Source organism: Elaeis guineensis, chromosome 3 (genome assembly GCF_000442705.2).
Source record: "Elaeis guineensis isolate ETL-2024a chromosome 3, EG11, whole genome shotgun sequence".
Lineage (NCBI taxonomy): Eukaryota > Viridiplantae > Streptophyta > Magnoliopsida > Arecales > Arecaceae > Elaeis > Elaeis guineensis.
The window spans coordinates 93,415,446-93,440,368 of NC_025995.2; the positions used below are offsets into that span (position 1 = coordinate 93,415,446).

The 24,923-nt window shown below is 35.0% G+C and overlaps 1 protein-coding gene and 1 long non-coding RNA gene across 10 annotated transcripts in view; one reads left to right on the plus strand and one right to left on the minus strand.

The window, feature by feature from the left end:
- Positions 1 to 258: 258 nt before the first annotated feature.
- LOC140856103 (uncharacterized) lies at positions 259 to 4,133 on the minus strand. The gene is made up of 3 exons (XR_012139491.1): positions 3,647 to 4,133; positions 2,128 to 2,195; positions 259 to 2,039 (listed from the first exon to the last, which is right to left on the minus strand). It is a non-coding gene; the product is annotated as an uncharacterized lncRNA (long non-coding RNA).
- Positions 4,134 to 7,510: 3,377 nt separating this feature from the next.
- Positions 7,511 to 24,923, plus strand: part of LOC105041974 (alpha-aminoadipic semialdehyde synthase) — a 39,018-nt gene continuing 21,605 nt past the window's right edge. For 4 of the 9 annotated variants that reach the window (XR_003800390.2, XR_012139772.1, XM_029263605.2 and 1 more), the window contains exons 1-14: positions 7,511 to 7,713; positions 7,935 to 8,053; positions 8,382 to 8,539; positions 8,745 to 8,823; positions 8,934 to 9,194; positions 9,286 to 9,372; positions 9,461 to 9,590; positions 9,777 to 9,950; positions 13,086 to 13,168; positions 15,245 to 15,361; positions 17,880 to 17,955; positions 22,407 to 22,578; positions 23,605 to 23,701; positions 23,834 to 23,997. Coding sequence is in view for 7 of the 9 variants with exons in the window: in XM_029263605.2 (XP_029119438.1) it covers positions 8,517 to 8,539; positions 8,745 to 8,823; positions 8,934 to 9,194; positions 9,286 to 9,372; positions 9,461 to 9,590; positions 9,777 to 9,950; positions 13,086 to 13,168; positions 15,245 to 15,361; positions 17,880 to 17,955; positions 22,407 to 22,578; positions 23,605 to 23,701; positions 23,834 to 23,997 (1,463 nt within the window). In the remaining 2 variants the exon portion in view is untranslated. Of the gene's footprint in view, positions 7,714 to 7,822; positions 7,845 to 7,934; positions 8,054 to 8,381; positions 8,540 to 8,744; positions 8,824 to 8,933; positions 9,195 to 9,285; positions 9,373 to 9,460; positions 9,591 to 9,776; positions 9,951 to 13,085; positions 13,169 to 15,244; positions 15,362 to 17,879; positions 17,956 to 22,406; positions 22,579 to 23,604; positions 23,702 to 23,833; positions 23,998 to 24,923 lie in introns of those variants that run through there. The other 5 variants (XM_073254010.1, XM_073254012.1, XM_073254011.1 and 2 more) reach the window with 5 other exon arrangements.

Genomic DNA, 24,923 nt, shown 5'->3' on the forward strand with positions numbered 1-24,923 from the left:
CTGACAGGGGACTGAAATAGTCCCCAATAGTTCAGACCACTCATATGAAGTCTCATGATGCCATCTGAGATCTAGTGCTGCCATCTGGGGCACATAAGAAGATGAAAATACTGACATCTGTGGATCATAAGATGGTAGTATATGTGGAGCATGCGGCAATAACATCTACGGAATACATGATGGTGGTATATCTAGAATATATGGTAACGGTGTATGTCTCATATCTGTTGCATCAGATGCTCCATACCAAGACATGGTAATATGCTGATAGCCAATCACCATCAATATCTCTAAACATGATTTTTCCATCTCCCACAGTATCTGAATCTGCTCGTCTTCATCAGTCGTAGACAGAATACGGTAAATGTCCAACATAAGATCCAAAAAAAATTCAGTCTACATAACAAAAATAAAATTAACAATATATTATAGAACATAAAACAAAGATATAACAGAACTACATAAAATATTTTGCATTATAGATGGGCTTTCCACCAGCTGTATCTTCTCTCCCAGTTTCTAGTATCCGAACTTTAAATAATTTAACTTTTCCATCACTAAACGAGTAATCTGTTGATACCATTCCATGTATTCTCGATCGTATGAAATGCCCCCAAGAATTGGCTCACCAGAAATAATAAAATATCAATGATCGTGCTATCTGTCAATATAGGTGGCATGTATAATATCCCAAACAGTATTGGACCATCTCATCGATCTATACCATGAAGAGCAAGTTTTGTGTCGTACATCTGTAGTGTTGATTGACGTAGGCCAAACTGCCTGAGTATATGATCTGAAAAATGCTACTCGACGATATCAAAGCAAATAAAATGTATCGGTGCCATCCAAATATCCTGCCCATCAGTGCACATATGTGGCAAACACGCCATAACATCCAATGTGTAAGGCTCCCAGACAAACTGATAAAAAAATAAATATATCTCTATTAATAATTATAAGTTAAATATTACTTCAAGAATTTTTGAAATTATAGTCATAAATGTGAAATAAGTTATCCATCTTTCAGTATCATCGAAGTAGTCTAACTGATCTCTATAAGTACGTACAATATGGATGGATAAATCCTTCACATGAAATGAAATATTCTATCTGTAGATGTTGTTATTATAATGCTTATAATATAATGCTTATAATATGAACTTGTTTTACTTAAATCCTCATGGTGCATTTAAGATGAACGGCATATCATCATCCATCCCTGCCGGTCTTATTTCTAAAAACTACCATCTTTCTAGACAGAAAATAGGAAACCTCTCTCATGCCCATATCTAGAAATATTCAAAAATAAATCATGTAACTAAATTATATAAATAAATATATATAAACTTGAAGAAAATATGTACCTATAATAAAACTAAGGAAGAACCAATGTTTGATTATGTAGGCCTGGTGGCTCTACACAAAGTCCGATACAAAAATACCAGGACCGCACTCCCCTAACTCATATAGGCCAACTGATGAAGATCCTCCAACAGAGGTAAATACATCAGCTTCACTAGAGTCGATGATGTATCAGGTAAAAGAGATCCTCTAAGCATATGCCAAATCTGGCCCCGAGTGTACTGCTGAACCATCTCATCGGTAGCATTATCCGATAACTAAAAGTCTACATAATAATCCGACAGGCATCTCAATCTTGTCTAGTCCCCTCAAAAGTTTCAGTCAGAGGTGCAACCCCTAATAATCACTTGCAAAGTGGCTGGCACTATGGTATCGTAAATGCAGGATCATGACCAGTAACCGGCAAACTATCGATGTATAAACCAGTCAGGATGCTGACATCCTATAATGTGATGGTAGTCTCTCCAAAAGATAAATGAAATGTTTGAGTCTCTACACACCATCTTTCAATTAATCAATGCAGTAATCAAACTTACATCCATTTGTATCCATCCAATACAATAGATACTGTAAAAACTCAACTACTATAAAAGCTGTAAGACTCTATTCGAAAAAGATGGAATGTGTGTCCAAAAAGATCGGTCTAACCATCGACATCCGATCTGCTGCATCTCCTGAAATAACATCAAACAAAAATAATATGAAAAAGTAACATCATTAATATCAAATTAATCAGAATTGCTTCAATGAAAAGTTAATCACCTTCCCCTCATATATGCACTCTGATCTATACAATGCCTATAAAGTCAGAATGCTAGGATCCCGATGTTCTGGATTCAAAATACAATGAGATATGATGGCTAAAACAACTTGCAAAACACATTTAAAAGAATATGGCATACAAAAATATTAGGAAATTCTCAAAGAATAAGATAAAAAAAGACACCAGCTCCACAATCAATAGCATGAAATATATAGAATAATACACAACTCTGAACATACATAGAACAAGTATTTATCTTTGGACATATACTATATATAGTTCATCAAGAAGTCCTAAAATTGATAGTCAAAATTCAATCTTCGACCACTACTAACACTATCACCATTAACAAAATTTAAGTTGTTAAAAAATTATGCGAGTTCATACAAACAAGGTTCAGATTTTCCTACAGACTGATCATCTTCATCACCATCTTCATCTTCATCTTCATCTTCATCATCGTTATTGTCTTCATCAAGCCATTCTTCTTCAGCCTCATTCTCATCTGACTCAAAACCTCAGCTATCAGAATTTGTTTCAGTGCTGACTCAATCATCATCCCCCATCGAGTGTTGTATCCCACACTTATTTTCATCATAAGATAAGTCACCATGAGACTATAAATAATTGGACAACTAGGGCCAACAGTATTAGAATATTGTTCTGCAAATATGGCATCAATATCAATGGTTCACATCATAGGACTTGAAAAAGACGAGGATGGCCTAGGCGTATTACCCTCTTGGGTTAAAAACATACTAAAATATTCAAATATCAATACCATCATTTGAGTAATATTTTCATTAGTGGGTACATCTTTCTTTTCAATATATAATTCAATATATCAGTATTCTAGATATTTCAAAAAAAAATATCAATATATCTTGGACATCTTTATCGTCATCAATTAAAACTAAGATATACTTACACTGTATTAACTGTCCCGACATATTAAGAGATTTTCATCTTTGATTTCATATTTTTTCTATCTATAGAAATACCACCGTATAAACGATGCAACAATTCTTGACATAATAATAATAAAGACAACATAACCATCCGCCTCGCAGGTTGACTGTACTGCATGTCATTTTTGTCATAGTCCATTATGCCATCATAATATAATAGTAGACGAACCCAAGCACTAGTTATTTTCTTAAAAAATTCTGTGACAGTATCAAAATCAAAATATTTAGTATTAATAATTATTTTAATAAAAAAATAAAAAATCTAAATTGTCATAAATTAATGTTGCGAAAATCATTAGCATTTAATGTATTCATTTGTGAATTTCATCATCTAAATGTCACAGCAATATAGCAAATAATTATTTAATAACTAATTTTAATAATTCAATTATCCAAAAATATTGTAAACAATATTAATGGATACATTAATTTAATGAATACATTAATTAGGTATTCTATGAATCTATTTTTCTGCTAAAACACCTATATTAATGTAGTACACACAATCGAATGCTATATTTATAGATAAATTAGATAATTATAAGATTACCATAGTGAGGCACGTCGCTGTGGCATTGGGCAGCTGCATCGATCGTCTGGAAATAGAAAAGGGCCCAAAGGGGGGAAAGAAGAAGGAGAAAAAAATTAGAGGGTGGGAGAGAGAGAAAGAAGAGGGGTAGGGGGCATCAGATGGGAAGAAGGTCGGGGGGGGATCAGATGGGAAGAAGAGGGGTGGTTGCGGGGGAGGAAGAAGAAAGAAGCCCGGAGGGGCAGAGGGGCTGGGTGGGCGTCGGATGGGAAGAGGGGTGAAAGGGGTGGGCGGGTGTCGAATGGAGGAGTGGGGGTTGGGCATCGGTTGGGATGAAGATGGAAGAGGCCTTGGGGGGGGTGGGCGTCGGATGGGAAGGAGAAAGGCCGCGGTGGAGGGTAGCAGGCATCGGCCCGAGGGGAGGGGGTGGTAGGGTGCACGTCGGGTGGAAAGAAGAAGAAGATGCAGGTGGTGTGGAATTTTATGGGAGCCCATTTAGAAACGTCATTTGAATGGCGTTTTCATGGACCACGTCACCCCACCATGTATCTGAGGAGGTAGGTTGATTGAGCAGAAAGCGTCATTTAAAATAGTATTTTCTGATTAAAAAAATATTATTCTAAATAATTTTTTTATTTTTTATATTATTTTGATAAATAAATTTAAAAATATATCATTTTAATAATTTTTTTTTAACTGTATTAGATAAGTAATGAACTCTTGTACTCTGCTGTGAACTACTCTTTATACATAACCTCCAACTCCCCGTTTTTTTTTTTTTTTTTAAGCAACACCATTGTGTTACGTGTAACCAAAAAAAAAAAAAAAAAATCGCAACATCGTTATTGTGTCACGTGTAACCAAAAAAAAAAAAAATCGCAACATCGTTCCGTCGGTGCGTTCAAATCGTGTAGGACGTGAGCTCGTCGTGGCAGAAGGCTCGTAGATCAAAGATGCGTGTCAAATGATGAGTGCTGCATCAGGTGGTGGTTGATGCACGCCATCATGCGTGTCAAAGCAGTTGGGTCCCAGAAAAATGTGTTGCGTTTTGGTTTGGCATCATCCACTTCCAAAAAGACGGATAGCGACTGAAGGCGGAGGAACGTCGCCATTGCTGCTATTGTTTTCGCAGACGCAACTTTCTACTTATCAACTATCGTATCACACTTGCTCTTTTATATGTGAACGTACATCTTTTGCCACCATCTCAATGTCAAGATTTGGACTCCAAATTGTATAGATCGCGTCCCCTTGCCGCCACTTACATATGAAAGCAATGCATTTAAGAGTTGTTCTAATATATAAAGATTTAACTACTATTATCATATAGCGCATGCCGTACTCTTTCTTCTAGCCAAAGATACATCAGAATTGAGCTTAATTAAATATCAGCTCTATCAAGCTGAGTGAGTCAAATGCAAAGATTGTATTAGGTGCTGGACGACCTTGTTTCAGTACAAATTTTGATTGAACTACTTCTAATTTGGAAACGTCTGTGAGGATTTGTTGTTGTATTATCATTGCTCTTTAATTGATAAAAATTATAGGAAAAGCAATTTAAACTATAACTAAAATAAATATAATAAATATGTAAATGTATTTTTTATACATAGATATAAATAGTTCACTCATATATTAACAAAAAGAAGAATAAGAGAGTAACTTTGAAAAGAGAACCACTCCATCAAAAATCAAAATAGGAGACTAAAGAACCATACATGCATATAGCAAAAATTCTTTTCCAACAATGCATGAGATCTTTGATTCAGATAAGCTATTTTTCAGCCCTTAATTTGATTTAGCCTAGCAATCAGTCTCTAGTTTCGTTTTTCTCTACGTACGTCTCTTATCCTTATAGTATAATTATACGCACTTATTCCTTGTTTAATATATAATCATACCTATTATATGTAAACTCATGCTTATTTCATAACCATGCCTACTTAACAGTCGTGCCACTTGTAGACACTCATATGATAAATATATACATAGGCCATAGATCGAAAAGAATAAATGGCCACAAAAATACTACAAAGTGGAGAAATAAATTTTGCTCAGATGGGTATATAACAATTAAAACAAGATTAGGAAAGTAGATTTCAATTTTTTCTTAATTTGATGATTTATAAGTTTTAAAAGAACACTTTGTGTACCCCATTGTATATCTCAAATAGGTAATAAGTCCCTCAATAAACTACTACGATACACAAAACCTGATTTGGCAATCATCCGGGACATAATATAGTATGTAAAGCAATACTTGAAAAGAAAAATACTATTTTTAAATGAATGGTCATAAATAAATGTATCGTTTTTGGTAAAAATGAAAAATTATTGATCACTTCAATTATCCAAGAGTTATTATTCAATAGAATTGGATAAGAATTCATATCAAGAATTATTTGATAGTCTTTTAACAATTTAAAGAATATTGTGGACTCAATAGATCATCACAACCTCTGAAAATAGGGTGATTCTTTTCTCTACCTACTATTTGTGCCATTTGTGACATCCAAGGCTTATAATTGACAAGATGTTGGTCTTGGTGGGCGGCCAACACCAGGGACTTATCTAGAATCATTCATTGTTGAGATGGATAGCGACCAAAATTTGGAAAGAAAAGGAAGCATGGAATGAATTAAACCGGAGATAACCTTTTATATTGAGAGAATAATTTTAATTTTTATTTATAAAATATACTTAAAATGAATAAAAATATGAAAAAAAATTGATCAAGATATTGATGTTGGCAGTTATTTTAGGATATATTATAATATTTTTGTAATATATGTATCCTCTTAAATATTAAAATTTACATAAATATCTTTTCAAAATTGATATTTATAAAAAAAATATACATACAAAATAAGTATTTTATAAGGATATACATGAAATATCAATTTCAGAAAAGTATTCATAAAAATTCTAATATTTAAGAAGGTATGCATGCAAAAAGATCCTATATTAAAATCTTACTTGACAACCTGAAGTTTAAAACAAAAAAAAATAATCCACTGGCTTAGCATAAAGAGTAAATTACTAAAATCTTTTTAAAATTTTAGGATAAATTATATGTACATCCAATAATTTGAAAAATCTATATTTATTCTCTTGATATTTATTTTTATTTAATATTTTAATCTATAACATAATAGAATATTAATCAAACAGTTAATCTCAAATAAAATTCTAATATCACAGCAGAAAAAAATTTAAAAATGATCAAAATTAGCTTAAGTGACCTAACAACCATTGCTAAACAGAATAAAACTTATGAATTCTCTTCCTACTTAAGAGTGATTTTGATTTTTCACATGAGATAAAAAATTTCACTAATGTTGTTCATTTAATTAGATGCAAACGTAAGTTTAATCAACTATGGGCTATAAGTATAATAAACGTAAATTTTGGAAGAGATTTTGATAATTTACTCTAAGAGTACTTGATTGGGGAGAGATGGGTCTGAAATTGAAATAGAAATGAATAATTTTTATTTCAACTGTTAGTTGAGAGGAGTCTTATTTCGATTCTAATTTTAAGATGGAATGAAAATAACCTAATCTACGTAGAACTAAATCGCTATTCTTTCATGTGTATTCAAATTTTCATTCCAATTTCAAATCTGAATTTATTCGTTAATTAAATACTTCAAAAAATTTGATCATTTTGATTTTAATTTTAAATTATTTTAATTTTTATTTAAATTTTAATTTCAATCGTAAATCAAATAATTTTTAAAAAATTATAGGATTATATGAAGCTTCCCGGATAACCCTTACCTTCAATATTCACGATTATTTTATTTTATTATATTTCTTTAACTTGCACGGACAAAAAAGCTTGCGCGGGTCTACCTTCCTACCGAAGCAGGTTTTAATTAGATAACGATGGATACCCCCCCTATAATCCTGGCCTTATTATTTTATTTTATTATATTTCTCTAAATCCAGATCCGTGCGCCGGCGCCAGGGAGGCTCCTTCTTGTTTATATCGAGTTTTTGATGACTACTTCCTTCGTGGATTTCGAACAAGACGAAGCATCCCGCTTTCCAATCCATCCGCTGGTCTTAACACGTCCCGCTGCACCCGTAAATCTCCGTCTTTCTCTCTCCCTTTCTTCGTTCCCCGTTGCGAGACTGTTATAATTTCAACATTTGATTAATTATTTTCTTTTCTTTTCTTTTCTCTTGCTATTAGAAATAGTGTTCATCCGGCAACTGTAATGATTTTTCCCCTTATCATCCTCCGCAACATTTTTTTCCGTGGCAATGCCTTCAGAGTGTTTCTGTTTCTTCCATTCAAATATCAGGTTTCAAGAAGACTTGAGTTCTTGATCTGGAGGGTTTATTGTGCGGAGAACTTCAATTTGGTTTGAAGGGAGGTTATCATCAAACTGGTTCCTTCACCTTCTGTTCTTTTTGGATTAAGGTACATAATTTTAAGTGAATTCAGAAAGGTCAGAACTGCAGCGATCAAATGAATCCTGTCTTGTTGTGCTTCTTGAGGATTTCAGAACTGATTAATAGTTGTTGCATAATTTGATGTCGTACGGTATTTGGCATGATAGTCATTCCTTTTGGTATATATATGAAGCAAAACAAAAAAAAAAAAAATCTTTAGTAATTCGACATGAACTATCCGTATTTGGATTATGTCTGATATAATTTATTTGCGCTCCAACTCACCATATACTTTGCGAGCCGTTTCATTTGTCTAGTAAGAGCCGATATCTTTGCTATGTGCATTGTATTACAAGGAAAAGAAGGATTCTGCAACAACTGTTTGAGTGGGTCAAAAGGGTTGATTTATTACCTTACCAGTCACCAATTTATGGGGGCCAGTTTGTTTGGCCAGTGACCAAGATGGAAAACTTGCATGGTAATAGTAAACTATGCAATGCTGTTGCAAGATACGGTGCTTCCGTAGTTTCTATAGTATACAAAGAATTTTTGTTCTGTCTTAATATATTTTTCTAGAAGAGGAGAAAATGTTTGTTATGACATTATGGCATATCTTGAGATGATGCTTAGATTTTTGAATTTGTTTTAGAGTGACAAGTTTGCTTATTCTCGATGGCTTTTCTCCAAGTATTTTAAATTAAATGATCAAAAATTGTCAGGTTAAAGAAAGAAGAGCAAAGTTGCTGTGGGTGCTTCATTACTGCTGGAAACTTTATTATGGCTGCAGCAACTAATGAAGTGCGTGCCTAGGACTTAATGTTTTCAATTCATCTCTCTAGTTATCCTAAACTAATGGTACAAGGATTAAGTTTGTGTGACCATATTTATCATTGGTTACTCAATTACAGGGCAGTTGCAGCTTGTTGGGAAATGGAGTTGTTGGAATCCTTGCTGAGTCTATCAACATATGGGAGAGAAGAGCACCACTGACTCCATCCCACTGTGCCCGCCTTCTACTTGGCGGCAAGGGTAAAACTGGAGTTGAACGTATCATTGTGCAGCCAAGCACAAAGCGTATTCATCATGATGCTCAGTATGAGGATGTTGGGTGTGAAATATCAGACGATCTATCGGAATGTGGTCTCATTATCGGGATCAAACAACCAAAGGTCATAACATTTGTTTATTTGCAGTCTGGATACTGTTCTTTCTTTCGCTTTCTAAATTCTGAAAAGTTGAGGGACTTAAATGTCTATTCAGTTGGAGATGATTCTTCCAGATAGAGCATATGCCTTCTTCTCCCACACCCACAAGGCCCAGAAAGAAAACATGCCTCTTTTAGATAAGGTAACATTCTTGATGGTGCAACCTTGTTTACTTTTGTCTTGTTTTCTTTGATCACAAATCTGCTTGTAAATGATTCATTATCCCACAGATTCTTGCTGAAAGGGTGTCTTTATATGACTATGAGCTTATTGTGGGGGATAATGGGAAAAGATTGATTGCATTTGGAAAATTTGCTGGTAGAGCTGGGCTGATTGACTTCTTACATGGGCTAGGACAACGTAAGAATCTTGAAATATTCCCCTCAGCACATATGCACCCGTTTCTTTTCTTATTGTCAGTCATCTGAGGAAAAACTACTACTTAGAAAATTAGAAATCCGACATGAATATGTAGCTACTTTTTGAACCTGGTGATTCTTCTTTGGATTAAGGATGTTTTGCTTATATATGTTTCCTTGACTTCAGGATACTTGACTCTGGGATATTCAACACCTTTCCTGTCACTTGGGGCATCTCATATGTATTCTTCTCTTGCTGCAGCGAAAGCTGCAGTTATCACTGTGGGTGAAGAAATAGCTACTCTGGGACTGCCATCTGGAATTTCTCCTATAGTCTTTGTATTCACTGGGAATGGAAATGGTATTCTGATGACACTAAACTACTCTGTTTTTCGCAGATTTCATAGTTATGTTAAACTGGGTTTGATTTCATACTAAGATGAATAATGCATACGGATGTGTGAATTTGTCTATGATGATCAACGTACCATAGAATTTTTGACATGCACAAGGATAGAAGGTTCAAATCCTATTGGAGTAATACTCCTTATTTTTATTAGTTCATACACAGGTTATGTAATTACATAATGATATAAATTAATAACAGTAGAATGTAGACAAATAAAATTAAACCTTCAGGTCTTCCTGTTAAAGAATAGCTGATGGAAGGAGAATAACCATTTTCAAATGGTTATTTTATATTGTCAGTGTATTTGGCTTAGATCAAAGTACGTCTCATTAATATGCAAGAACTTTGGCATCATAACAATTTCTTTATTGCATGTATTGCCTGATACGAAGATCTCATTGTACACTTCCCCCCAAATGTTTTAATAGTTTGTCTTACTTCTGGGACATATCACCTGCTCAGACTTTGCATATTAAAGCTAGAGTACTTTGATAGTTATGGAACAATCTTGTATTTTTCTTTTCCCCCATGAACACATAAATATATCAAAAGGCTTAGACAGATTGATGGTCAATAGATATTGCTTTGTGAATGTTTCTGCTTCTGGTATGTTGCCTATATTTCATAATTCATATAATAACAGATTGATAAAAGAGATTTTTTACTGAATAAGGACAATGTGGGTGAACTAGAGATGTGCTTGATATTCTGTCCCGTGAGTACATACCAATGAAATGAAGGGCAGTTGCATAGGTTCGTCTGTTTCATCTTTGTTGAGATTGCAGTTTATATCAGTGCCGTGCATCCACCGGCAAGATATATACAAGGTCTCGATTGATGTAAGATAATGTATTCTGAGTTTTTGGTGATACAATATCATCTATCATCTGAGACTTTCTAATCTTTCTTTCATGACTTTAAATAAATATTTTAATTATTACATACTCAAATTAATGCCTTAACAAGGTAAAAGGTAATTAATTTTAATTTGACTAAATGTTCAAGTACCTTGATTTTGATAAACACCGGCTGATATCTCTCTGTATCCCCCAACTCATCTTTTTTTTTTTTTTTGACAATTCCGCAATATCGTCTATCCTTTTTCCTACGACTCTAGGTTGTATATTCATATGTATTGGTATTTGCATCTATTATGTTCCCCAACCAAGTGTATTATCTTGAATCATGCATGAATTGGGATAAGCTTAAAAAAGACTATTTCAAAAACTAGTTAATGATGACCCTCCATGGATTCACCTATATAAGCCACGGCTAACAGTGCAAAAATAAGAGCTTGAATATCACATGTAAATAATCTAAGAAGCATAACAGGTATAGGAAATATTGAAGGGACTCAAGAAACATGAACAACAACTACTAATTCATCAGCCAATATATTTCCAAAAAGTCGAAAACAAAGAGATAAAGGTTTTGTGAAAACTTCTAAGATGTTAATTGGTAAAAGTATTGGGGTTGGTTGAATGTATTTTCCAAAATAACCCAATTTTTTTTTGGTAAGACCCGTATAAAAATATGCCGCTGACATGGGTAAAGCTAAAGCAATAGTAGTATTTATATCATTCGTAGGCGCAGCTAACTCCTCATGAGGTAATTGTATGATTTTCCAAGGTAAAAGAGCACCTAACTGGTTAGAAACAAAAGCAAATAAGAACACATTCCAATACAGGGAAGCCAAGGACCATATTCTTCTCCAATCTGAGTTTTGCTCAAATCTCAAACAAATTCAAGGATATATTCAAAGAAATTCTCGCCGTCGGTCGGAATAGTTTGTGGATTCCAAACAGCTATGATGACTGAACCTAATAAGATGGCAATTACGACTAACTCTCATTCCTCCTCCTCTTCTTCTTTGCTTCTGAACATAGATTGAGATAAACAGAGATCTTGGTTCGTCTTGGTATGAGCCATCCACTGAGATGACCAAGATCTTAATTTTTAAAACTTAGATTAATTTATATAAATAAATAGCTTCATAATTTAAAAAATACATGGTTCACAAAATGAGCAAAATTTGATGAGGATCTTAATATAGATATATGGATGAACCAGGAAACATAATGTTGAAAATTAGAAAACAAAGGAAATCTGGATTTTCTTAAAAATGGTTATGAAGAGATTGAGTAATGCTGAAGTTTTGAGCAGGATGGTATAAAAGGTGGAACCAAGAGATATTTAGGGGAAGATGATGCAAAAAGAGTGTGAGAAGAAAAATCAAGAATAAGAAGAAGATGAGAAATAAAATTAAATACAGTTATGCTGGTTTCAGCAGTAATATGCTTTGTCAGGTTAATTAGGTTACAGGCCAGTCATTTTTCTTGTAAATCATTTTGATTAATTATTTCTCCACCTTCGCTTGAAAAATGACCTACTTAAGTGTCTGCCTAACCCTTCTCTTCCTTATCTTTTGTGTTTTAGTGGTGGATCATAGTACTTGAGAGCTGTATTTAGATTTTGAGTCAAGAAGCGAATGTGAGTCCTCAATAAAAAAGAGAGAGACCTAAAATGGATAGACTGCTAGAGACACCTTCTATTCTTATAGAAGGATAAAGTCTTATGTTTCTTTAGTACTGACTTAGAGATGATAATTTTTTTTCTTGTTTTTTTCTCATTTTTTTGAATTCTGAATGTACTAGTCAGATCCAAAGCTAGCTTTACATAAAATCTGATCACAAATCAAATATCAGAGACATGCAGTTCAGAGATTAAATTGCATAAAAATTAGCGAGGAAGGATCTGAATAAGACTTTGACAGAGAGATCCAAGGTCCTTTCCCGGCTGACTAAAACTGTATAACTCATTATGATTTCTAGTTTCAGTGGTAGAATTTGGAGATAAAACTTGCTTTATCATTGCTGAGTTCCTTCTTGATATCAATGGTTGATATATTTGAGTTAAAATAGTGCAACTGTAGTTCTGTAGTATAAATATCTGAAAAATGAATTAAACATCTAGTTGTGCTTACATGTTAAAGAGTCTTTTTTAAGTGGAAAATGATCCACTAGATTTTATTGCTTGCATTTTCATTTCAAGTTTAGTTTCATAGCATGTAACCTTCTGCTTCTGTAGTTTCTCAGGGTGCACAAGAGATATTTAAGCTCTTACCTCATACCTTTGTGGAGGCTCACAGACTTCCAGAACTTTTTAGACGGGTAGTTATTTTTCCTCTCTTTATAAGTTCTCACGTCCTTGAATATTTTTCATCTAACATGGTAAATTTTTGAATAGACTCACATCTCAGCTACTAGTTACTACTTACTAGAGGACCTTCACTACTCAATTTCCTATTTTTCTAGTGAAGAAAATTTTGAATGTCCTTGAAACTCTCATTCAAGCAGATTGATGGATGAAGGATCAAATGATTCACAAGCATGAAGTATTAGGTAGGGCACAACATGAGCATTTGCATTGAATTATAACAATAATTTTTGTAAACCATGTGATGTAAACAAGGATTAGGCATATCATCCAATATTTCGTAGGTCAATGTGGTCTACGATATCTGAATGTTTTATGTTTCATGTATAAATAAAGGAAGATGCTGAAAAAACAATATGCTACAATAGTTTTCTCAACAAACCGTATAAAGTAAAGGCAGGTGGCAATTTTGTGAACCATAACAAATCAACAATAGCATTGTCAAAACTAGTTTACATATCCCAAATTCTAAGAGGTGCTGAAGCTTGAGTTTTAAAATCATTTATGAATTATGATAGAGAGGCTTCATATTGTTTGAACTAAAGCTTGGTCAGTGATGAGAAAAACACATTTCAAACTCATCTCAGGATAAACATCTGAAGTCCAGTCAGTGATACCATCCTGAATTGCCTAGTTTAGGGTGCATTGAGCCATACCAAAGGCAGACTGGGATGGTTGCAGTATACATCAAGAAACCAGTAAGGGAGGGGGAGAGGGAGAAGGAAGCGAGGAAGAGAGAGGGGGAAGGAGGGAGGGAGAGAGGGAGATGGTGGTGGAGAGTGAGAGAGGTGGAAGGATGCCAGGAGAGATGGCTTTCAAAACCCTCTCTCCTCTACAGTGTCAGAATAGGGGCAGAGCCCTCTCCATGGAGGAGAGAAGGCTTCTTTTCGGCCCTCCCTCTGCATCTCTCCCTTCCTCCCTCCCACCCTCTTCCTCTCTTTCCTTCTCACTTCCCCCCACTTCGTCCACCTCGCTCTCTCTCCACTGTCCTCTCCCACTCTCTCCCTCACTTTTTCCCTCTCCCTCTCTCTCCCTCCCTCCCTCCCTCTTCCTCTCCCTCTCTCTCTCTCTTCTCCCTCTCCCCCTCCCTTGCTAGTTTTCCTCTGTCTGTTCGCATTGGAATGGCACAGTACTGTACCATATCATACCACTAGCCTACGTGCACGGGTGCAGGTTCCAAGACTTTAGACCTTGATCTAAAGCCTCCAAAATGGGCTAGTCTAAACTTCTAAAACAGCAATTGGACTGTTAAGAAACTTTACCTATCCCTTCTTTGTCATGCGTGAGCACTCGTGCAAACCCCTAGATTATAACTAGGCTTTTGTATTGTTATACCTTAAGAAGCAAGTATAGACTCTAGATGCAATATACCATGTGTGTTTATGTATGTCTGCAATCACCTGACACACACACATGATATGAACCTGTATGGTGAATATCACAGAAAGTAAATAGAGCACAACATGAACAACATGTATATGCATACAATGTAGGTGCACATATGCTCATGTTACAAGTTCTAACATAACTCATTCATTATTCTACATCTTAATTTATTTTGATCCATAATCACGTGCATACATTTCACTAAAACCAAGTTAGACCATAGATACAAACTTTAATCTTCCAGAACAAATTTTGAGAATTAGAATGTTTGAGCTATAATGAACCTGAATATTTACCTTTTAACTTAATCTACATACTTCTGGGGAATCTCCTTAAAGCAAGCTTGTGCAAACTCTAAGTATATTTCTAGATCTAATGCTATATACTTTACTCTGAGAAATATTAAAACATACAAGCTAAATCAATGTATCTGCTCCTGCATAAATTATACCCAGCTTCTCATAATGGGGCAAGGTGTGTAATGAATAGTATAAATTTTTTCAATTTTTCATGTATACTAGTGTTGTTTATCTTGGTTGAGGTCCTTTGGTTGTTGATTTCAGCATATTGATTTTCTCATGCTTGATTTGGCTAATTTGCTGTTTTCATTCTGGCAGTTTTAATTGTTCACTTTTTGAATGTAGGCTGGTGATTTAGCTCAACATTCTCAACCGATGAGGAGAGTCTCTCAAGTATATGGATGTGTGGTGACTTGTCAAGACATGGTTGCACCCAAGAATTCTACTAAAAGTTTTGATAAAGTATTTCATCTTTTTGTCTTTCCCTCCGTTTTATTTTTTTAAACGTAGCATTACGTACATTTTCTCATCACTTTTCTTATGAGCATCACAATCCTTCTTGTTACATAATGAAATATATTGTGGAATTCATATTTTCTAAAATATGCTACTATGTCCACTATTCTGAACGTCAGATCATTTCCTTAAACAATGACTAGCAGTTTGTTCTTTCATTGAATTCTGTCATTGTAAAAATCTATGGAAGATTTTAGTTGTTACTTCCATAACTTCTCTATCTCATCAAATGGGGCATTAATACATAGAAAATGAAGAAAAATATAAAGACAACTTTATGGGGATCTTATTATGTGAATGGAATCCAAATTCTACCCCTTTTTTTTTTAGCCAAGCTAGGTTTAACCTAAACTATTAACTACATGTACAAAGAAAACAACAAGAAATATTCATGACACCCTTCAAAACACTTAATCCAGGACTCAACCCAATTATTTAAATATATTTTATATCTAAAAAGACTTCTTGCAAGGTTCGCCATCTCAATACCGGGTTCCGTATTGGTGCCAACCTGTTAATGTGTTGATATGGAGCTAGTTTGGTGTATCGATTGTCAGTATGCCCCTCATATTGCATACTAGTGCCAAACCAGTACAGTATGGTATGCCTTGTATTGCTCAGTTCAGTGCGGTACGAAAAAACTTGGCTTCTTGGATCTTAAGGGAAAGTTTGCCAAATCATCCCGAATCATTTGGTTTGGGGTAATCATACTGGTGGTTGATCGGGATGGTTTCAGCATTCGAAATGAAACATCAACAAGGATGAGGGGAGGGAGAAGGAAAGAGAGGAAAAACGAGAGAGAGAGAGGGAGGGAGAAAGAAAGGTTGGGGAGGCCGTTGGAGGCCATTAAAGGCCTGTCGAGGCTGCCGAAGCTCCCTCCTCTAGAAAGGAGAAAAGAGAGAGGGAGAGGGAGGGAAGGAGAGGGAGAGGGTGGGGAGGTTGGCAGTGGCCGTCGGAGGATCGTAGAGGCCGCCAGGTGGCCGGATTTGCCTCCCCAACCTCCATTGGATCAAGATAGGAGCAACACCCCTGTTTTGATCGTGATTTTTAATTTTTTTTTGGTAGATTCATAGTGAAGTCAATAGCCCTGTTAAGTGAAGTCGGTAATAGGATACCGACTTTATTGTGAATATGCAAAAAATAACAAATAAAAAATCATGATCAAAATGGGGGCAATGCCCCTGTCTTGATCCAGTGGAGGTCGGGGAGGCAAATCTGGCCATTCATAGGCCTTTGCGGCCCTCTCAGCCCTCTCTTGCTCCTTACCTCTCTCTCCCCCCTCCTCGCTTGCTCTCTCTACGATGTCAGTTCAGGTCTGGCACAGAATAGCAGGGGGGCATACTGTACCATGTCATCGGCCGACCGGTATGCATCCCAATACTGGCACAGTTAACCTTGGTACTATAACAATTGAAAACTATGGCAGTAATTAAATGCAAAAAAAAAAAAAAAAAGCAAATGCTAGATTTCTAACTTGAGCCCCATCTAACATCTATTCATAACTTCTAGGTCTTTTTGTTCTAGAAATGGACTATGACCTTAGAAAAATTTCTCAAATAAATTCTAGTTAAATTCTTGAAGTGATGTTGAAATCCATTGCAATAAAGTAGACAAAAGGAGTTTTCGAAATACTTCACAAAATGAGGGCCCTCGTCAGCTGATACCACAAGCAGGGAGTTTAAGAATTTTTGCACCAACAGAGCAGACTTTTCTGCTGAATTATAAATGAACCTATCTGGACTCTACAATGACTCACAATATTGCTTATACACACAATTTTGGAAATTACCACTTTTAAAAAACTAAATTTGTAAAACAAAAACGCCTTCAAGTGACAAATTAGCTTTCCTTATCAACTGCTTGGCCATCAATCAATTGCTTTTCTATCACATTGTGTGTGTTTCATTTGTTGTCTCTTTACTGGCCAAGAGGTTCTATTTCTCTTGCCCTTATATGTTCAATTTGTCTTACTGAAAAGCATTCCATTTTTGTACTCTTTGTTAATTGCAAGAACTCAGATGCCATTCATGCACCATGCTGCTACTACCGGCACTTTGTATAGGTTGTCATGGCAACTATTTAACCCTCTTTTAATATTTAATCATCAATATTTTTTTAGATTCTTTTATTTTTTTTTTCAGCACTACTTGTCATGGTGCCTGCATGGGATAGTGTGTACCATGCTGGCAGGTGACAGGCATGCATACCTGCATTGGATTTTAAAACCTTGCTTTAGTGCCATATTGATAGTGTTTCCTATCTTGGACTGCTCTTCTATGGTATATATTATGCAATTTGTGAGCTGTCCAGTCAAAACATTAATGCTTAATAGGAAAGTTTGTCATTTATTTGTTACATCTGGTGAGCTTTTGAATTTGAATAATATGTACTTGACTTTGTAAAAATAATTCAATTCTCCTTAGGGACTAATTATACATAATATTTTAAATGTCATTCCTTGCAGACTGATTATTATGCCCATCCAGAACACTATTATCCTGTTTTTCATGAAAGAATCGCTCCATATGCATCTGTCATCGGTATGAGTTTCCATCACTTCTTGTCATTTAATCTAATTCGTATTTCTTTCTTCTGACACTTGAAATAAAATGTGGGCCTGCTTATTTATAGTTAAATCATGCAAAATACATGGATGAGTGCTTTTAGGTGCTGACCTTTTGTTCTTTTTACAAATCAGTCTATTTTTTATATCCTCTAATAAAATGATGCCTGAACTTTTTGATTATTTAGCATGTATGCATCAAGGAATGAAATGTATGACATGCAAAATATCAAGTATTTTCTTTTCTATATTCTTGAAGGTGATTTCGCAGCATAACAAAGACGAAAGAAACATAAGGGGTTTCATGGGGAAGGGAAGGGGATCACGGCTTCTCAACTCAAGGGGGACATGCTCAACCACAATAAGCTCTTGACTTAATACTAAGTAGCAAGGAAACTTCTAAGGACGTGTTGGGTTTTCCGCAAGAATATCCTGCAGGAATCAAACCTATTGGCCTGCCCAGCTTGCAATCTTTCAAAGGCATGCCCAAGTCTTAATAAATCCCAGTCCAGGGGCCTGTTGGTCTGCAGGAAGAAACAAAAGAGCCATGGAGGGTTTTTTGCCCTTCCATAGGATTTGGGCTGGGGAGTGTTGGGTTGATATGGGCCCTACCAAAATGGGCTGCCTAATCCAAGAATCCAGAAGGAAGTCCAGTCCAATTCTGTTGGATTTCCCAAATGAACCCTAAATAGGGCAATATACCCACTTTGGAAGCTCCCCAGAAGCTTGAACATTCACTGTCTTCCTAAGCATGCACTTGCATCGTGTTTTTGAATTATATACTTCACCTGCCCCTGTATTTGCTTCTACACTTGCTCTTAGCTCTGGTAACTAAGCTTCAAATATGGAGCAAACATAGATTTGTTCAATATATAAAATTATTTTACAAGGATTCAGACAAAGGGTCCGTGACCAAAACATAACATTACGAGTAGTTAAAAAAACATTCATCATATTCCTTTATCGTGGAAGAGAGATAGTCTAGAATTTCTCCTCACTATAAGTTAAACAAATCATGAACGTTAAAACTAGGAATTGTATGCAAGCTAAAGGATGTTTAACTTTGTAACTATTGCCATTGATCTTCCAAAGATCCAGGATGGTCCAACATTCTTGTTATCATAGGTTTCTCAAGGAAGATGTTCTTTCTTTATATATGCCCATACTAAGTCTCCTTCTGTACAGATCTTCAAGTAGTGTTTGTCTACTAGACACGTCTTTTCATGTTAACCTTCCTTGCTCCCAGATGCTGTTGAATCATGATTACTACTATACTGCAGCACCACTAACTGCTTTTGCCAGTCTGAAAAGAAGGCTGATCATTGAGTTTGGTAGTACTACTAACTACTAAGTCCATCTGCCACTTGACAGGGCTATTCACTTTCTATTTGAATGAAGAAATATACTAATGTTGGACAAATAACCACATGCCTTGAAATTTGTGTTAAAGTCGGTGCCCCAGGGTCTTGAGAAGCATTTTGAGAAACTATCAGACCTCTTCTGCACTAGTTGATGGAAAACTGCAAGGTGCCACCTGGCTAACAAATGTGAAATGAGCTTAAAGTTTGCACTAATTGATGGAAAAATGCAAGGTGCCACTTGCCTTTTTGATATTCAACTGATCTACTGAATTGAATGGTGAATCATGTGTAGATATATGTGCTGATTGTTGTTTAGTATGTGCAATACATAATTTGGAATAACTTGTCATAAAAGCTGACATCAAACCACTATTTTTGACCTCTGACAATACAAATAAACTCAAAACTTATGATGAAATGGGTACAGGAACACGAGAATATGCCTACACATAATTACCATACTGAAGGTTTTGTTCAAGTGCTCTTGGATGCTCATATGTCGGTAGTATCTTAGTAAGCTTATATATTCCACATAGCTTCGTTTCTGACTTGTAGCTTGTTGTAGTAGAACTTGTCATATGTCTGGTCTGTAGTTTGGGCTTTCAAATCCTCTAAAGAAAAGGAAAAGAAAAGTAATCTGGAAGATTTCCTTACTGTCTCAATTTAAAACAATGCTGCTAAGGATGGTGGGAATGAGTGTAGAATTGACAAAGAGATGCAAGCTTGTACTGCTCCCTGTCAGTCTGTTTTATGGTGTATCATTTTGATACACATTGACGCAACTAATACAGTGATATAGAAAATCATGGATGGTAAAGAGGTCTGCACCCATGTACCATGCGAATAACTTGCTGGTATAGTACGTATCCTACATATTGTAGGACATATCTAGGAACTTTAATCTACTTGCTCCATGGTGGACTGCCTAACTAGATGAAACGATTGCTATCAACTTGGAATGCTGGCTAGGCAAGTTGACTTGAAGAAAGATATTTTGACTTCTTTAAGTGATATAATTTTCCTAGATGTGATGTAGGACAACAAGGAGTTAAAACAGTTTAAAAGCTAATTCCAACATTGATCTTATTTATTATCTTGTAGAAAATCAACCTAAAATGCCAACAATGTAGTGAAGAAGAAAAGCAGCAAAAATAAGAGAGAATAGTAGAAGATATGAAAGAAATAAAGCGAAGCAATAAGAGAAGAAGAAATAGGGAAGGATAAGAAAAGGATAACCTTGTTCTAAAGAAATCTTTTCATTCATTCAAAAGAAATCATGTACAGTGTTTTTTCATTCAATGCTAGTAGACCTTTTTATGGACATCATATGATTTGTTTCACAAAGTAGGACTGATAGGCAAGTAACTAATCCCTGAAATATTTCATTAAAGAAACTCGGAAGAGCACATAACCCTATGTAAAAAGACACATAAAATAAACAAAAATCAAATTCTAATGATTTCATAATTTTTCTAACCCAACACATACCTCCTTTAAGACTCTTTTATGCAAATTTCACTTGAAGTGAGACTCTAAAAACCAATATTAAACCGTAATAAAATTTCTGAAAATAAAAAAAATGAACTACATATTTTTATATGCCATTATTTGCTTCTGCTATGATGATCTCGACTTGAGATCTTCATGATGTCACACATAAGCTTGATTCACTATTGAATCTCCAAGATCTGATGAAGAAGCCCCGTTTAAATTTTTTTGCAATCACACCATTTATTGGTTGGCCTGACATCCATTGCTTGACAGTTGACAAGCTTTGGCTCATACTTCTGAAGGCAATCTTCGTTAATCTGACAAATCAGTCAAGAATGGATCTTCATATTGCTCGGTCTCTTTTAGTGCCTTTAGGGTTCTAACTTGATCTTGCCATGATTGCTCTTCATGAAAATCTTCATTGTTGTGCCTTCAATATAGTTGACAGGTCATCATCCAATCAATCTTCAATTTCAGAATCATTATATGATAGAACTTTGGATATATACTCTTCCCACGTAGATGCTTTGCTTGTAAGCTCTTCTTGAAGTCTTTCTTTAGCTCCTTTGTTCTTCTGACTCTTGATCTATAGTTCAACCTGAGAGAGCTTTTCAATGCCTAAAACTGCTGCAATGGCATTCACATTATTATTGATAAATATCAACCTAGGATCCATCTGGCAAAAGATCTTCATCTCATATTTGACAAGTTCATGAAGATCATCAATTCTGAAACTCAACTCCTCATTTGATAATATTGATGAAGGGGGAACGAATGAAGAAAACAGAAAGGGCTCAAGAAAAATAATAGAAGAACAGAAAAAGACCTTTTAGCTCTGATACCAAACTGATGTAGGACAGCAAGGGGTTAGAATAGTTAAAGCTAATTCCTGCACAGATCTAGTTTAATATCTTGTAGAAAATTAACCTGTAGTGTCATTTGTCCAATAAAGAAGAAGGATGGCAGAATAAATAAGAGAGGATGGTAGAAAATATGAAGAAATAATGTGAAGTAATAATAAGAGAAGAAGAATAAAGAAATACAGAAGAGAATAGGGATAGAAAGATAAGATCATAAGAAAGGCCAAACCTGATCTAAAAATATTTTCATTTATTCAAATAACATCACATGCAGTGTTTTTTAATTCAATCCCAATATACTCTTTTGTAGACTTTAAATGACTGACTTTTCAAATAAACTAGGACTCTTGATAGGCAAGTAACTAATCCTAAAGTATTTTCCAAAAAAAAATCAGAACACATAAGCCTATATAGAAAACCTAATGATTTCATGACTTGTCCAACCCATATACCTAATATAAGACTCTTTTACACAAATCTCACTTAAACTAGGACTCTAAAACCAATTCTTAAAATTATCCAAATAAAAGTTCTGTAAGATACAAAAAAATTGAACTATACTTTTTTTATGCGTGACCAAGATGTAATTGTTACTTTTCACCCAGTCCTTGCTTGAAGTCTTGACATGTATACTGCCCCTTTTCCCTATAGATATTCTATGTAAAATTGATATTTTGCAACTGATGGTGATATATATCAGCTTTGTTTTTGATTAGTGAATTGTATGTATTGGGAGAAGAGATTTCCTCGGTTGCTGACTACTAAGCAGCTGCAAGAACTAACGAAGAAAGGATCTCCACTTGTCGGAGTTTCTGACATAACTTGTGATATTGGCGGTTCAATTGAATTTGTTAACCAAACAACATTTATAGAGAGACCTTTCTTCAGGTAGTCTCTTTTCATCCATATATAATTCTTTTAAATTACAATGGATCTTAATTGATGCCAATGTTCTTATTCTTTTGTACCACTAATATTATTTCTTCTCTCTCTCTCTCTCTCTCTCTCTCTCTCTCTCTCCTCTCTCTCTCTTTCATGTATATAATTGCTGATATCCTACCTATTTATGTTATACCTGTTTCTGTTATTAATGGGAGATACAGACATTCAAAATTAGTTTCATCATTAGTGAATTGTATGTATGGAAGAATGGCCAAGCCTGCTCTGTCTAACTTTGTCCCACCTCAAAGACCTTTATTGACGAATCTAGCAATAGACTGTTTCATCCTAATACCTGAAAGACAATAAAGTCTCCAGATTATGGCGTTGGGCAAATGGTCAGATTACTGAATGCAGAATGAACTTTCTTTCCATCACACTCCTAGCATGTTTAGACCAACCTAATAAATGGCAAATGCAACCTGGCTGGATTCCATGAATAATTTTGCTATTTTACCTATAAAATTGCAATCATGCAGGTAATGATAGATTAAATTATTGTGGACAACATGCTGTTGATGACTGGATCATGCACAATAACTTTGCTGATTTTGATTGTGGGCTCCTAGATGGGCCCACCTGTCACTCATCTTACCCCCATGTACTCCAATCTCCAACTGCCAAAGGCTGCCAAAGTTAACTGGTGTGCTGAGAGGAGAAATAATTGGTGTTGGGAAGCAGCATTCTTATACAACCTATGCATAATGATACCTCTAAAAGGACTCATCTTTAATTAGTCTTAGACTCATAGCAAACAAGCTTATAACGGTTGCATGCGGATACCTGTATGTTGTGCTAGACTTTTCTATCTATCACTTAGTGTTTTGATAATAGGATAAATAAATGATACTTCATCTATTTTAAAGAAAATATATTTATTAAAATTTGGTCATGGGATTTGTTGCAAGTTAACTTTAAGTCCTGATAATTTCTTCACCGAGCCATTCACTTGTGCTAGTGAATTTTTATTGTTAGGTATGACCCATTCACTGATTCATACCATGATGACATGGAGGGTGATGGTGTAATTTGTTTAGCTGTTGACATCCTTCCAACAGAGTTTTCCAGGGAGGTAAGGCAATTGTTATTGTCTCCAGATTGTAAGTTCCCTTGTGCTTATCCTATGCTAAACTGTTAGGAAATCATGAGACTAACTTGCTTATAATTGTTATTTTGATGTTTTACTTTTGAATTCTTTGTCAAGGCTTCTCAACATTTTGGGGATATTCTATCTCAATTTGTTGGTAGATTGGCTTCAGCCAGGAGCATAATGGAACTACCATCTTACCTGAGAAAAGCATGCATAGCTCATGCTGGAGCACTTACTTCTTTGTATGAATATATCCCTCGAATGAGAAAAACTTCAGCGTAAGCTTCTGATCTCTGTCCTGACTCCTGAATTTTCTTTAATCATGCACTAAGTGGAATTTTTGAGTTGAATTTTTCAATTTTCATGTTTCCATTTGACTTATTGTGAATGATTCTGTGCCACAATGAATGTTTTCCTTGTAGTATCTTTACACATATCAAAACTTGTGGAAGTAGAAAATATGAACTTGTCAATGTGGAAGAAAGATGAAGACATTAAATGTTTCAAGAAATATATAGGACAAGATATAGTAGTTTGCAGCTCTGGGGATGATATATGTAACTCTGCATTTCAGCTGTGCTACGAGTTAAGAGTTTGAAAGATTTAACAATGGAGCATAGATAACTGGCTCTTCAAATTGGAGATCCACACTCTCGATCATGATCTGCATTATAAATGCTTAAAAATCAAAAAATCATTTGTCTTTATGGTCTCTATAGTCTAACCTACACTTTATGTGGGTGTAAATGTGGATAGCTTTAGTCACATAATGCAGTATGTTGCTATGATCTAAACATTGAAGTTTAATGGTTTCCAATGCATATATGTTTTAAGATGCACAGATCATGATCAACAAAGTGGATTTTCGATTTCTATGTTCTCTCATGTGTTTTTTCTAATTAGCATAATTGATGCCATCCATTTTGCACCCACTTGATGCAGAGGTTAGAAATTGTCAAAAGATATGATTTTCAATTTCTGGGCATTTTTACAAATTTAGATCAAAACCAATGCTGTGCATATTTGGTTTGGATGGCTTGGCATTGACTTTGGAATCATTAGATCTTTTACGAAATATTTAACATCTTGTCTGTAATCCCACTCCTGTATATATAATTGACCCCCAAATCATATTGTTGTTTATCACCTTTTTGTTGACAATTCAACATTAGAGATGAGGATCTTGGGAAAGAGGGAATATGAA